General features: G+C 46.8%; 7 protein-coding genes across 7 annotated transcripts; 2 read left to right on the plus strand and 5 right to left on the minus strand.

Annotated features, from left to right (window-relative positions):
• Nucleotides 1–542: 542 nt before the first annotated feature.
• Nucleotides 543–1,431, plus strand: M431DRAFT_100641 (hypothetical protein; the record flags this gene model as incomplete). The annotated part of the gene is made up of 3 exons (XM_024911236.1): nt 543–823; nt 874–1,126; nt 1,186–1,431. The coding sequence occupies 3 exons, from the start codon at nt 543–545 to the stop codon at nt 1,429–1,431; spliced, it is 780 nt and encodes a 259-aa protein (XP_024767816.1).
• A 1,191-nt stretch (nt 1,432–2,622) lies between these two features.
• On the plus strand, nt 2,623–3,464 carry M431DRAFT_128727 (hypothetical protein; the record flags this gene model as incomplete). Its single annotated transcript, XM_024912379.1, has 2 exons — nt 2,623–3,079; nt 3,132–3,464. 2 exons carry the CDS (start codon nt 2,623–2,625, stop codon nt 3,185–3,187), a joined length of 513 nt encoding a protein of 170 aa, XP_024767817.1. The 3' UTR covers nt 3,188–3,464.
• A 411-nt stretch (nt 3,465–3,875) lies between these two features.
• Nucleotides 3,876–5,508, minus strand: M431DRAFT_513878 (hypothetical protein). Its single transcript, XM_024920117.1, has one exon. It carries the CDS (start codon nt 5,341–5,343, stop codon nt 4,183–4,185), a length of 1,161 nt encoding a protein of 386 aa, XP_024767818.1. The 5' UTR covers nt 5,344–5,508; the 3' UTR covers nt 3,876–4,182.
• A 1,156-nt stretch (nt 5,509–6,664) lies between these two features.
• Nucleotides 6,665–7,716, minus strand: M431DRAFT_21506 (glycoside hydrolase family 45 protein). The gene is made up of 2 exons (XM_024913495.1): nt 7,285–7,716; nt 6,665–7,147 (listed from the first exon to the last, which is right to left on the minus strand). The coding sequence occupies exons 1-2, from the start codon at nt 7,629–7,631 to the stop codon at nt 6,739–6,741; spliced, it is 756 nt and encodes a 251-aa protein (XP_024767819.1). The 5' UTR covers nt 7,632–7,716; the 3' UTR covers nt 6,665–6,738.
• A 362-nt stretch (nt 7,717–8,078) lies between these two features.
• M431DRAFT_535769 (hypothetical protein) lies at nt 8,079–10,412 on the minus strand (the record flags this gene model as incomplete). Its single annotated transcript, XM_024920968.1, has 2 exons — nt 8,079–8,175; nt 8,422–10,412. 2 exons carry the CDS (start codon nt 10,410–10,412, stop codon nt 8,079–8,081), a joined length of 2,088 nt encoding a protein of 695 aa, XP_024767820.1.
• Nucleotides 10,413–10,685: 273 nt separating this feature from the next.
• Nucleotides 10,686–11,333, minus strand: M431DRAFT_156110 (hypothetical protein; the record flags this gene model as incomplete). Its single annotated transcript, XM_024912948.1, has 3 exons — nt 10,686–10,988; nt 11,042–11,185; nt 11,265–11,333. The coding sequence occupies 3 exons, from the start codon at nt 11,331–11,333 to the stop codon at nt 10,743–10,745; spliced, it is 459 nt and encodes a 152-aa protein (XP_024767821.1). The 3' UTR covers nt 10,686–10,742.
• A 1,183-nt stretch (nt 11,334–12,516) lies between these two features.
• M431DRAFT_501406 (hypothetical protein) lies at nt 12,517–13,761 on the minus strand (the record flags this gene model as incomplete). Its single annotated transcript, XM_024918012.1, has 6 exons — nt 12,517–12,584; nt 12,683–12,750; nt 12,803–13,210; nt 13,273–13,333; nt 13,412–13,649; nt 13,705–13,761. 6 exons carry the CDS (start codon nt 13,759–13,761, stop codon nt 12,517–12,519), a joined length of 900 nt encoding a protein of 299 aa, XP_024767822.1.
• Nucleotides 13,762–14,876: the final 1,115 nt, after the last annotated feature.

Genomic DNA, 14,876 nt, shown 5'->3' on the forward strand with positions numbered 1-14,876 from the left:
CTTGTCCCGTTCCATCAACAAGTCCGTCTCTCCGGAGGATGCAGTGGGTGAGAGACAGCAAGTTCGCCTCTTCATGCGTCATGCGTAATTGATAATCAACAAGATTGTAAGATACACTCCTCGCGAAAAACAATATCAGTAATCAAGAAAAGGCACATTTGTTGGCATCACGAATTGGAACAAACGAACGCCCGATGTCTGTATAGGACCCAAAAGTTCTCACTCTAAACTGCGGGCCGAGGATTACTGTGGGCCGAGGCATCCCACCGAATTAATGATCCAGCCATTAAGAGTGGCACCGAAGTGACGTAGCGTCCAGGGTCTCTCTTCCTTCGGCCAGAGTTGTTCGGGGTCATTACATAAAACATCCATGGCAGATATCGTGTTGTATAAGTATAGTAGTTGTAAGAGGACTGTTGTTGTCGGATCTCTCAGAAAATCACAAGTAACAATAAAACAACGGCAGCTCCAGCAAAATCTACACACTCTACCACACTTATCTTCTTTTCCATACTTTTCAGTTGAACAATAAACCCATCAAAATGACCCATCCTGATATCTTTTATGAGCCACCTAAAGGCGAAAAGTCCGGTCTACCTCATGACCCCTTTAAAAGTTTTGTTATTCCTCGACCAATAGGTTGGATCAGTACCACAAGTTCCAGTGGCCAAGATAACCTTGCGCCATTCAGTCAATTCACCAATGTCTCGTTTGATCCTCCAACAATCATGTTTGTGGGACACCAGTCTGTCTACAAACGTGAAAGCAAGGATTCGGTTGTCAATGCGCGACAGACGGGAGAGTTTGTCTGGAATATGGCAACGTTAGTACGAGACAGTGATATGCACGAGCTTTATGCTAATCCTATATCAGGTTTGATACCAGAGATGCAATGAACGCCTCAGCTCTGGAGTCTTGGAATGACGAATTTCCCATTGCGGGAGTGACAAAAGTACCAAGTCGTGTTGTCAAACCTCCTCGAGTAGCAGAATCTCCAGTTCAGCTGGAATGTAAAGTCTATTCAATTATTAGAATTCAAGGAGATTCTCTCGTGGGACATTCTGATATCGTGGTTGGTCGAGTCGTCGCCATCCATGTAAAGGGAGAATATATTACAGCCGATGGGGTACGTCTTTCTCGATACGTCCGTGTGCTTGCGTTCGAAACTAACCTGAGTTTACGCAGTTGTTTGATGTTCTGAAAGCAGCTCCTCTTGCTCGCCTTGGCTACCACCAGTACACTGCCATCCGCGAGGTCTTTGATATGAAAATGCCTTTTATGTACAATGACAATGTTAGTGGAAACACGCTTGGTGGTGAGAAGGGAGCTTCGGATGCCGAGCTATATGCAACCAAGGATAATAGACCACTCGAAGAGAAGCAACAGGAGGAGTTAGAACATATGCAAACGCCTACGATTAAGCGCAATTGAGGACAAGCATAAACTCTGGCAAAGTTCTTCCTGAAGCGCTGGAACCCTTCATAGAGACATACGCGCGGTATCCTAGTTTAGACTTTTAGCACCTTGAACAATCTTGTCAACGGCATGATTCATAGACTGTAGTAATCAAAGAATAAACTCATACTTTTTGATCAAATATTCCAGATGCGATAGTTGGGCAACACTTAACCAACAGGTCGAGATCAAGTAAAGGTTTTGTAAAATGATTAGTTTACACTATCTTTTACGCTTAGAAATTGGTGGGTTCTAAATTACAAAAAGGATACTGGTATCCGCTCTTCCACGAGATGCACATGACTCGTGTTATACGCAACCGATCCCAAAAGAATCTCACATTTGACCAGTGGCCTTGACACAAACTAATAGATCTCATTATTCTCAATAGTACTTACAGTGCCTGGATCGCGGCAAAACCACCAAAGAGTCATGGTAGGAATAAGAGTTGTGGGCCGGCAGAACATGGAGACTCACATATAGCGGCACAGAATCACTTGGGGCAAAGTCTAATAACAAATAACGAAAACTCCACCCGTGCCAACTATGTAACCAGCCAACTATTAATAGTAAGCAAATTCGCCCCCTCCACAGGGTTCCAAATACTGCCACATGCGGTAGGTGGTGCTATAAAGTAGGGTCTCTTCCAAGCCTAATTTGACAGCCTTCATAACCATTAGCTGTGAAAGATGTTATGGATGCCACACCCGATCACCAACCTATAGAGTTCGCTAGCATAATTCTTGGCCAGCCATTGGATTCTACACAATCTTTAATTTACTCTCAGTCCAAAACACGGATCCGTCAACATGCTATGCGCGCGTCTTCCCGGGCGAAAGCCGCCGCTTTATCGGGTGACCAGGCTCCGATCGCGCCGGTGTTACAGCCCCAGTCAATGTTAACGGGTAAATTTCGATCAAGGCCTTACTCGCAAATCAGAAAAGCGAGACAAGCACAATTCAACAGTAAAGTTGAAGATAATGGCAGCGAGGAGAGAGCTGCGTCAGCAACAAGCAAGACATGCATGCCACCAGTACTTGATGGTGGCAAGAGTGATCCATTTCATACTCTTCCAGTCAAGATAGGTCCATTGCAAGAACATCTTCTTAAACTAAGTTGGTCTTTCTTTCTGATGCAGAACTTTCTGGTCTAATATTTCTAGTCCCTATGACCTTTTACATGCAGAACCCTCTCGTGTTGAACCCAGAATATTCCCCTCTACCATATGCCTTCGCTGACGCCGCGCTGCTCCACGCTCTTTTCGCACTCACAAGTCTGTACCGTGATCTTAGTGTCGGAACGAAGATTACTCCGCTTTGTCTCATGCATAAAGGCGAGATGCTGAGGATAATTAATGAACGGATTACAAAGACGCCATTGCAACTTAGCGATGGGACAATCGGTGCTGTAACGGCACTGGCGACATTTGACGCAAGTCACCTCTATCAATTTGCTGGAAGAGCGCTAACATCGGTGAGTAGTTACTGGATGGCCGACTACAAAACGCTCGTTGGAATCTTCGAGGGCTTCAACGCATGGTTGTTCAAAGAGGTGGCTTACAGATGGTTGGAAAAGAAGCCCGGCAGGTTTGTGGAACATCATTATTGCAAAGGGCCATATGCTGGTAAAAACTGAAGTCTGCTCCAACATGGCATTTCCTGCTGACTAGCTCAAAGGTCAGATCTCTGCTCCGCTGCCTTCACCAACGAGAAACCACGGTTTGCTGTATTAAGGCATTCCAGCTCGCCTTTATCAAGACCCTATGTACAAGACAACTCGCTATTTTCAAGCATCGGGTCTATATTCGACATGCTCTCGGAACTCTCTGTTGCGCTTTGCGACTCTCACAGTTCATTTTCACGTCGAATTTCCTTCAGCAACAACATTTACTTGGTAGAGCACGCTCTACATTCCTTACCTCAAGATATATACTCCTGTTACCATGAACCAAAACGAATAGCAGCTATAATCTACGTCTATCTGGTCCTTCGCCAGATTCCCCATTCTGCTGGCATTTACCAACCCCTCGTGGGCCGTCTTCATGCCGCCATGGGCCAGAGCATCAACAAAAACAACATAAGTTTCGGCAATCACCCTTCAAATTTATTCCTGTTGTGGATCTGCTTTATTGGTGCTGCCACTTCTGGGCCACCAAATAAGATCGAATGTCTTCAAGAATGGTGGATTAACTTATTGCGGAATATTTGCAAAGAATTGAACGTGGTGTCTGAAAATAGTTTTGAGTTTTACCTGAATCGGGTGGTCGAGATGGGAAGCCTTTGCCGGGAGATGTGTCACACTGTTTGGAGAGAGATTGATAGTACATGTAGTGAGCCTCACAATGGGGGAAATGGGCCAATACAGGATAGATGAGCGTCAAATGTCCAATTTGAACTATATCGTTAGCTAATATTAATTCGGTTCTAATGAATACCTAGCTTGAGACGAAATATATACATGTAGGCGACTGATCTGTAAACTTCAAAAATAACTTTAGCTTCCTATAGTAACTAAATTTTTAAAAAGGTAGTTAAACTATAACTGGACTAAAGGATAATTCTCATCCTAAAAGAACATGAAGATTGTAATTCCGGGTACACAGCGCCAGTAATAAAGCTGTTAAAAAGGACCTGGGCATTTGTTATTTCCTTAATGCCCCAATATGTGGTGCACTATGAGGCTGGTCGTCACTTTTACTCCCCCACTGTAGTATCTCGTACGTTACGCTTACAACTCTAGATGTGGTGGTGGGGAAGGATCTGGCCGGGGTGGTCCAACATGGTCGAGAGCCTTCGCAGCCTCCCAAGTAGACCAGTAAGCCTTATCAAATCGCTCATCAGTCAGATCAGGATGAGCGTTGCCCCAGTCGTGAGTCAACATCTTCTCCTTGAGTGTTCCATCCATCCTCTCTAGACTGACCAACGGACTGCGATACCATTTTCCCGATGCATTTTCAGGCGGCTCGTTTCCTTCTGCCCTGCGGAACGCGTGGGTGGTGGCCATGTCGCGTTCCACCACAAACTTGGGATTATTCCCCTGCCACTCGACCGAGTTGGGTTTGTTGACTTTATAGTTTCCATGAGCCGACCAGGCAAGGTACTTCGCCTCGTTGTTGAACGTCCAGACGGCCAGATGCTCCCAGTCGTGCTTGTGACCGTGTGCCAGAGCGCCTCCCTCATCCTTCTCGAAGTAGTAACCGTATAGGTAGAAGCACCAGCCGTCGTTTGTGCACTTTTCGCGAACGTATGTGTTGCTGTTGTACAGGCGATCCAACTGGCGGCAATCACCTTGGCCGATTTCGAGACCGTCGTTGCAATGCCCGCCACTGGTGATAGCTGCGGTGTTGTAGCAGGCTGATTGGTCAAAGTCGATTACAGGTTGGTATTTGAGGGCACCAGGAGTCGCATTTTCGCCTATTGGGCCTGGAGGTGGATTCGGAGGCGGATTCGGAGACGGATTTGGAACTGACTGATGATTGCAGATGTACGCCATGCTGCACTTCTTGCCGTCGGCCAGTGTGAAGAGCCCATCCAAGTGCCGACTCCAGCATGTCAGAACGACATTATCATATGTATGAGTAGCCCATCCAGCCAAGTTTGGATCTCCAGCGCCGTTGTTGATATACGCGGTCCATGTATCACCGTTGGGAAGGGTCTGAGACACGCCGCTGTTACGCCAGGGGTAGGAGCCATCCCACGGTACGTTTTTCATGTATCTTGGTGCTCCCCAAGCTTCAGCAGAGTAGTACATCATCTCGCGTGATGTAGAGCCACCATTTGGCCCCAGACCGATGCCGCAGTCGGCGAGGACAAGGTTCTCACTCCAGGTAGTCTCGGCAGAGACCAGAACGCTTGCGACGGCGAGCATCTTCAGGAGAGTTGTGGCCATCCTGATCAGATAAGGATGGCGTCGACGGTGGGCTAGGGTGGAAAATTCGGAGGTCGTGGTTGAACGATGATAATTTGTGCGTAATCTTTGACAGTGTATTGTACCGGCTGGTCTTTGTAGCCTTCCGGATAGACCAACCAACACTGATCTTCCAAAGCAACGAAGATGTGAATATATAGGTCCGAGATGATCTGAAAATGCTTTCCTCTGCGGAAGCAAGCCTGGTATATATACCTCGAGAGTTGAGCAATTATCTGGCGAGATATCTCCCTAGCAGAGTCTGAAGTCCGCCAGCCTGACGATAGTGCGACCGCAGGATGCATTTCCTTTGATTGTTTCTTGGCTTGCAGTCTTGGCGATGCCATTGCTGCGCATTCAGAGGTAAAAAAATGAAAATGTGGCTTTCAAGTCAGCGCGTCAGCTTGCATCTGGTAAGTAAAATCTTACCTACTAGATGCCTACATACCTTCGGCGTACTCCGAGGTCCCCGAAGGCTGAGTGCATGCAGGCAATGCCATTGCTGCGCATTCAGAGGTCAAATGAAAATGTGGCTTTCAAGTCAGCATATCGAACAGCTCTTTGAATGATAGTGAGGCTGGAAGGCGAGAATCGTCCCATTCATCCCCCTTTGCTTACCTTCAGCTTGCATCTGGTGAGTAAGATGTTCCAACCTATTGTAGAGAGTACGTGGTGCTGAAAATCCATGAAACGCCCGGAAAATTGAAACACTACAATATTTCAAAGGAAATAATTGTATATGTTGTTTCCTATCAATCCCGGGCTTCCTTGCTCTCCTTGATGAAGCCTATAATGCATTTGTATAGTGTTTCTAACAGCATATTCAACCTAGGCAAGGTCGGCGATGACAGCAGGCTGTAGAAATCATCCTCGTTGCTGATATCGTCAGGAAGGTTGTCAGCAAGGCTGTCAGGAAGGCCAGCTAGCGTTTCCTCCGTTGCTTTTTGCATTCCTTCCCATAGCATCGTAATTTTCATCATCATGATTCATCGCCAAAAAGGCGCCATCGTAATATCTACTAAGCTGTTGCTTGTAGCACCTCAGGGGCATTTAGACATCTGCTCTAGGATACATGTATGTAGCTTACATGTACATAGTCAGGGCCCGTGAGATGACTTCCTCAGTATGTTGTGACCGCCGCAATCGCAATCCTATCAGGTTGAAGAAAAAGGGAAGATCCTTCCTGTTAGTAAAGCGTTTATATTCCTTGCTTTATACAGTAAGGGTAAGGTATTCCTCGTGCTGCTTTATAAGCCAAAGCTACGCTGCCATCCTCATCCTTTTCACCCTAGCGGCTCGTCTTGTGGCTTGGTCTAGTCATTGAATTCTAATGAGCCTTCTTGGTAGAAGACACTTTTTAAAAGAAAACAAAGTAATCTACAGTTCTAGCCCCGCCTGTTCTAAGGGCTCGTCTTTACCTTGGTCGACGAAATCCTTGTAACTCCACCGACCACAATGCGTCCTGTCAATCATGGCCTGCGGACAAGACACCTCATGAAACTCGACGGTTGGGTTCTGGGCGTTTTGGAACCAGTCAAAACGGAAGAAGCAGCCGTCGCGGAATTGGCCCTCCGGAAGATTGTAACAATCGTTCCTGTTCTGGTAGCCGCCATATGTGTCACCCATCCACGCGCCATCAAACTGTGATTGACATCCCTGGGGGAACATGCCCACGCCACCGCCGGGGATGGCGAGATCGAAGTGATTGTTTTCAAGGTCGCTGCCAGTGTTGGTCACCTGGATGATCATCTGCTTCCCGGTAATCGACGTTGACGTGAAGGTGAGCCTATTAGATAGGGGGAAACTCGTTAGTTGAGTCAAATAAACCATGATGATCTCCACCATTGGTCCTCGGGATTTTTCCATCTCCCATTGCCTGCGTGTTATTCCTCATCCAACGTCCTGGAAACAGATTGGACTTACTTGTAGCAAGCACAGCACCAATCCTGCTCAGACTTTCCAGCAAGTTTGGCCGCTGCGAATCCATACGCTAGGTTATTGTCGATAACCCACGGTCCATTGTTGCTGCAAGTGTACGCATCGCCACCATTGCAAGCCGACTGGGCGCTAGAGTTGAGAGGGTTCGGCCATTTGTCGTTCTTATTACAGGTTCGCACGGGTTCCGATACCTGAATTCTGCCAGGCCAAGCGCACGACGGCTTGCAGCAGTCCCAATATCGGGTGGTGATACCAGTATAAGCAAGAACAGCAGCCGCCATGAACACCGTCGCGAACAGAGGGAAGAGATGGACTAGATTTGGAGTCATCATATTCTGTTGCCTGTGGGCAGGGCGGAGAAAGTTGTATCAAGGACAGCTGAGGTGCCTTAGGTCGAGAAGATGTTGAGACTCTGGCTCTTGTCTTGGGAAGACTCTGATAACGGGAGCGATACACTTATATCTGGACCCAATGTACATCTTGAACAGCACAAAGAGGGTCGTTTGATCACTGACCACCACTCTGGGCCTTCTTCTACGGTACCAAGGCTGACTACGTGCCCTGCAACCTTCTAGTCAGTCCGTTGGGCTCGTCCTGAACTCCGCCTTTCTTAGGACATGCAGGTGAGACCGGAACCGCCCATCATCCATCGTTCGCTTAGCCTCCCAGCTGAGGGCCAATATGCAGCCGAGTGGTCGCAGCCCGAAATGGGCACAACTTTGTGGAGGAGCCGTGCAAATATCAGCCGCAGATTTATTTCCACGGCATTAGTGGATGACTTATGCGGTGACGAGCCGCGTGTAGGAATCCGTGGCCACCACCACCACCAGTCTCGTACACGAGGCTGCTGCGTGACTACTTCCATAACCGACCGACCTGGGAAATCGAGTAGCAGGCCAGTCCTCAAAATCTGCATCCATGTGTCCAAAGAATGTCATCGGCAGCAGTTTATTAGACGGCAAGTTTGGCGTTCAATATAAGTGGTAAGTGTTGCTTCAGATGTACAAGAGTTCTGAACAATTATGAATGACTGTAAAGCTGGGAGGCCACATCTATGTGCGGCGCCTTGATATCTTCGATGTGACTTGGAAGATGACGGGAGGCTGCTAGGATCATACACACCTCATCACAAGGTGGCGGGCCTCGTCCGACTCAATACGCCGTAAGAACTCGCCAGCTCGAGCTTCCACCACAAACGCAGCCCCGACTCTTCTATAGCCCGACTCGTCAACATTTTGAAGCAGCAACATCCCATAACACCATTTCGGCATCGATTTCCCGCTATGTATCACCGAAGCAATAGGAATACACGTAACTACCATCTGTGCCTCCAAGGATCGATCAAGGTACACTTCGAGTTTCGCATCAGTTCCGTCTTCATAGTATGCTTTGACTTTATCCTTTTCGCCATCTCCCCCTTCTTCAATCACATTGATTTCAAGAGTTCGCCCTCGTATCTCAAGTAAAGAACTAGCTCCAGCATCGTGTAATTGCAATTCTACCTCGGGAAACGGTTTATAGTCGCTGGGCCAATTTAGCGGCCACAGACTGAGCCATGACCATGACGGAAACGTGCCAAATGGGACTGCGCAATAAGAGAACTTGATGGCTGGCTGTTGACTTTCGTTCCAACCGGGATGCAATGTTTTATACCAGAGCAACTCAGAACCAAGTTGGCTGAGGACGTGACCGCTGCTATCAATATCGCCAATGACATGCCTCAGCATTGAGGCTGTCCCGAGCACTGCCTTCCGGCGGTCACCGGGATAAGTAAAGTGCCTCGTCGAGTAATGTTCACGAATAGTCCTCCATCGGCTAATGAGCATGTCTTTAGTCATGTACTCCCAAGCCGGCTGACCTGGAGGAACTATGCCATCAGTCTCTCTATACTTCCTGACCGCACTGCGGAAGTGGTGAGCGTCTCTCATATCCGTCCTCGGAGCTGTGCCACATTCTACAGCAGGTTCTGGGTGTCCGCACCAAAATGCCATTCGGCGGCGGTTGAACTCAAGAGTTCGCGTAGATAGTATCTGCTCTTGGAAAGTCCAGCCGCGCCACATGTAGCATGCCGTGTCTGCGAAAACTCCATGCTGTTCTTCGTATTTCTCGTAATTCCTGTCTAGAACATCCCAACAGCCGATACTAAGAGTACCATTCATCTCAAAATTGATGTTCCCACCGCTCAACCAATTTCGTGGACTGGACATGCCTGGCAAACCGCTATCTGAGGTTCTGCCGCCCCTTGCAACAACGGTGAGAGCAGCTAAGCCATATATACGGCCCATCTGTGCCAACTGGACCTCAAGGTCCGACGGTGAGTCTTGAACTATGCAAAGCGCATCTACCCACAGATAGCGATGCCCCATGGTGAGTGTCACGTCCATAGCGTCTCTGATCGTCAGTGGCAACCTCATATTGTCATCGGTGGCTGGCAGTCCTGGAAGTTTCCTCCGGAAATCTTCGAGCGTGGCAGAGGTTGTCTGTAACTGGTAGTCAACGCCCCAAACATAGCTGAGGGCCACGAATTTGAAGGGCACCGAGTTTATTTCGTCAAGAGAGACCAGACATTCAGAAATTGTATCAATGAATCTTGTGGAAGGATGAAGTGCCTCTGAAGGCACTGCAGGAACAATAGGCTGACAGTTTGTATGATGCATGTCGCAGTCTTCGATCCAGCTCCGAACAAGTCCAAGGCTGGCCCAGGCTGAAAGAACTCCGTTCTCTTTATGATTAGGTACATGATCCAATCTGCATATACCCTGAGAATGGCTGCTGTGGAAATAGAACGCTCTTTTGACTTCATCGTCGTACCAAGTGTCTTGGAGTGTGGCTTGAGCAATCTTCAAGTTGCATTGGTGCTCATCCGGTGATACTAACTCAATATCGTCGACTGTGAGCTTTATTAGATGCCGTGATGTTGTCTTTTGCAGCGTTGCCTTTGGCGGATTGTAGATCCAGTAGAGATTGGTCGTGAGGTACTCCAAATATGATCCTCGAACTAGGTCACAAAATCTGCATTCATCTCTATTCTGAGCGTCCGCATCGAAATAAAATATGGCTCCAGGAACGATGCTGGAATAGGTGACGGAGACGCAAGACGCACATGGGCTCATGGTTTGGCAAGTTGACGGGTCCGAAATATTGGTCTGGCCCCAAGTCTTCTGGTATTTGATGTTCCAGAAACAGACAGCTTATCTGTGTTTTCAACTGAGTATAGATGATGGTAGCAGATACGAATCAGCGTTCAAAGGAAAAGAGTATTGTGCAGTCGACTTGCATTCTTTGAGCTATTTTGGTTGCCGATCATCCAGTGAGGGGTTGGGAATGTCATGAAGCGTACATGTATATGCATGCACGGCGAAGAACTTGATCTCATCTCATTCGTACTCAAACTCCATTAACATGACCTCTGCCTGATATTTAAAGGGTAAAGCTTCTAAAATTTATGCTAAAGACTTCTCGACCTCCTTCTTTAAATCTGAATTAAACTGATTCCAAGAGCTTGGGCTAATTTCCCCAGAACTCCACAAGGGCGAAGAGAGAGTGATTAAAATCCCCCTCAAGTCCTCTTTATGGGTGAATGTAGTACCTCCTAGATTTATTTCACTTGGGGTGAAATGAAATTGATGCACACCTTTCATAAGCCCGAGCAGCGATCCCTCCCACTGGAAGGAATTGGCTGAGTTTTCCTTCTGCGAGTTAGTATACATAATGCCATTGTAATAGCAAACGGTTGGCCTACCATGACAATTGGTTGCATCGAAGTTCCGTTCATTTTGACCTTGAGCCCATCACCAGGCTTCAGGTCCAATGGCTGCTTATCAGAGTCGCCTGGTTCAAATTTCCATCCTTGCTGCCATTGCGTATACCGAGCGAAGTCTATGAACTAGAAACCATCTTCGGTGTTAATGCATTTTTTCCCCCGCGTTAAGTCTTTGGCTGCTACACATAAGGTGGACACGCACCACTGATCGAACTGCAGCTGGCGTTGCTGCGATCTCAATTTGTGTAGAGACGGTTAACGTCGGGCTCATGGTTGTTTCAATAATCGTATCCGCGAACAAGTTATGACAGAGTATCTCATTTACGAGTACTGTGGTAGTGAAATGAGTATTGTTAGAGTGAGTCTTGATTTGAACACATTTCGTATACGCTGCAGGAGCTCTAGCTTTTAATAATGCGACTTGGTTCTACTGTAAGTCAGCCCCCAAATTGGGGATGCGTTCTACGTGGAAGCGACCTTCAGAAACGGATGATATAGTCAGCGCTATGACAGAGCCAAGGAGCCATTGATCAATGCCAAATTTTATATATGCTTTAATAATGAAAATGATTCGGTAAGAAGAATGTCGAGATTCAGTGTCAGCCAAGACGGGCGACTGCATCTCCGAACATCTTTTAGTATCGGAGTTGGAGTGGGGATGATTGCCGGAGTTCAGGTGGACCTGTCCGGGAGCTCACTCATGAAGATAAGCTTATTACTGCTAGCACGCGGCAGCGGCAGATTAATGAAGCCGTTGGCAACGGAGTTCCGATTTGGCGGGATGATGTTGACGGCTATATACATGAGATGAGAGCTGTCTGTCGGTACCTTAAGGTGACATACATACATATAGTTAGATACATTCGTCATCGTATAACGTAACTCTCGCTACATTGTAAAAGGAGGTTTACATTTAGCTAGTCAGGATTCCGTTATAATAACATCCTGTTGTATTGACTGGATGGCATATCACAGATGGAAGACAGCGTTACGCTCCGGCATAATGAATTCTCTGCCACATCTGTACTATGAAACGAGGAAGAGACCTAGAAACAAACAATCTTGTCGATAGAGACCATGCCACCTAGATGCATGTAGCCAAGGATCATCGACCAGTAGAACTAATTGATGAAGGCCCTGTTTCATCGATACAGATGACTCACGAACCTCACTATTGAGATCATGCAAGGAAATTGTTCATTTATTATTTTTTGAAGCTGGTGCAACTTTTCATAGTCCACACTGGTTGTTTCTGGGACATGCGATGCTCATGCGCGCTAGGCTTTTAGCTTTTAGCGGAGGTCAGACTTGTATCTTATACCTTTTTGCTGACATTAAGAAGTGCGTCAGTGTATCTATCTATCTAAACTGGAATAAAAAGAGTGTGTAAGGTGAAGCTGCATGCTCGCGGTAACCAATTTCTTCTTCGATATGTTGATGTAATAAAACTTGGGTTATATAGTAGAAAAGGTCGGATCTAGGATCGTATTACCACCAGTATCCTTAGATGCAGGCGGTAATACTAAGGATAGGATGTGTTGTGTATGTCTTCATCTGCAAAATTTTGTTCCGTAAGAGGAACCATTGCATCTTTGTTGGTCTCGGAATTTTCGCGCATACGGTTGTTCTTCTTAAAGACGAAGCCCGGGTGCCCAATACAGAGGCAAAAGACGGCGAATATAACCAATCTAGAGGCGTTAAAAAGGTCGCGCGGCTTTGAGGACAATGAGCAACACTTACACCCCCTCCAGTCCAATGAATAGTCCCTCGTTCTTGACAGTAGATCCATTATATCCATCTTTCAGTTCGTCGGCACGAAAGATGCACCTGACTAGAGTACTGAGAACAGACGCGGACAAGAAGCCAACAAAAAGCTTTTCCCTTAGCCCATGCACCTGCCCCTTGGACGATCTCGCATATCTGAAAAAGAAGTCTCCGAATATAGCACAGAATATAACCAGCGTGATGACTTGCAGAATTAATCCAGCCAATGCAATGTTGACGCCAGTTTGGCTGGAGCCAGACGATGATGCGGACAGGGCACCACCAGCTCCCTGAAGCGCAAGTGAAGTGACATCAAAAGGAACAAAGATCCAGATCAAGACTTTTGTAGGGAAACGCGCCAACGACGGAGAAAAATGATCGATTCTATGCCCAATCAGTGAGATTTCCGCTCGCTGACTCCGAATGCAACATTATTCAACACTTACGTTTGATGCAGGGTGACATATATCGCTGCGCAATAAAAGACTGGTGCCTGCGTAATGCAAACTTTACAACTGATTAGAGACCCAAAGTGGACAAGATGGACTTCAGCTTACGAGGAAAACGGGCGAAGATGGTACTTACTGATTTGAATGATGAAACCCACAAAACTCCATGGGTTATTCCACATGATGATGCGTCCGACGTAGCCTGTGATCTCATGAAGACAGGATAGAATTAAACACCACATAAAGGTCCAAGTTTTCCATCGCGCGCCGAGATAGGCGTGGACACCTAAGGCGAGCGTGAAGAGTCCGGCGAATATAACATTTGCGGCTAGTGACGGTCGGTAACCGTAAACACTCTCATCGATACTACACAACTTTGTTACATGTTAGCAGATGCTGGCTCTCTGGCAATGGACAAATAGCATTTACTTCTAGAGTACAATTAGCATTTGGGCCGAAATGAATAAAATAGTCTTGTTGCGCCATGTCAACGAAAAAGAAATCGGTTGGTACAGAATTGGAACACATGGGAAGGAGTAATTGGGAAATGCTTAGGTCTACGTTGCAACACGGTCAAGTCTGCTCAAGGGGGTGTATTTGTACTTGTATTGCAAAATCCAAAGAAGAGAATATTAACGAGTAATTCGCCGATAGGCACGAGTTCGTAACATGAATCTTACTTTCCACAGTCACCCCTGCCCCGATGATCTGTTCCTTTGGCATACCTGACCTTTTTCAGCTAGTCGGGTGAGAACGTACGAGCTGGCTTCCTTGGAGACAACGATGTTTAGCCTGCGGGTTGCGTGGCTTAGTGACGGATTCTACACAAATCACCATTTTCAACGACGAGACATTTGCTAATACCTCAGAGCTGAGAGCATTGGGAAAAGCTAAGTGGGGATATAGTAGTGGTTTTTTCCCCAAGGCCCCTTAATTAGTTGTAAGCTTTCTCTCTCATCCCTGCATCTATAATACATCTCACAGCTATTTATGGCCAAGAAAGCAAGTATGATTGGCTGGCTCGCAAGGGCTTCCCTTTTCCATTTGTGCTAGGGTTAAGGCTGATGGCTATTAGCCCCTGGCCGACGGCGATCCTCTGTCAATTACATGTATCTGAGCTGATTGCAAGTGGGGGCTTGTTGCTAGTCATCTTTATCTTTGGCATGGACTGCGGGACAATGTTCATGTTTTTACGCCCATCGCGTAAGTATGTAAACTAATTTCATCAGACGAACCATGAACTCGGAATGTTTATATGCTATAAATATATGGGTGACGGCCATTGTATCTGGTTTCAATGGTTCTTTTAACCATCTTTCCGGTCCCTTCTGCCACAGCGCAAAGTACCTACCTATGTATATTACAGATGCACAGAGGCTGAGTCTTGTCCAAGAGCGACTCATTCGGACCAATTTGATTCGACGAAAGCAGTTCGAAATTTATTTCAGCAAGTATCGCCGGAAGATTAAAGCCAACAATGGCCCAAAAAGAGGTCTAACCATTAACCCAACCGTCATCTTAAAGCCAACTTGAGACACTCGATAGACTCTTATCCAAGTCCAGGATCACGATTTTGTGGCTAAGATGGAATACGCATGTGA

Source organism: Trichoderma harzianum (assembly GCF_003025095.1).
Source record: "Trichoderma harzianum CBS 226.95 unplaced genomic scaffold M431scaffold_28, whole genome shotgun sequence".
NCBI classification, from domain to species: Eukaryota; Fungi; Ascomycota; class Sordariomycetes; order Hypocreales; family Hypocreaceae; genus Trichoderma; species Trichoderma harzianum.

Coding starts and splice junctions, on each gene's coding strand:
- M431DRAFT_513878 (XM_024920117.1), bottom strand. CDS start 5,343: ATGGCCACAACTCTCCTGAAGATGCTCGCCGTCGCAAGCGTTCTGGTC.
- M431DRAFT_21506 (XM_024913495.1), bottom strand. CDS start 7,631: ATGATGACTCCAAATCTAGTCCATCTCTTCCCTCTGTTCGCGACGGTG. Junction 7,148..7,284: donor TGGTGCTGTGCTTGCTACAA/GTAAGTCCAATC, acceptor CCTATCTAATAG/GCTCACCTTCACGTCAACGT.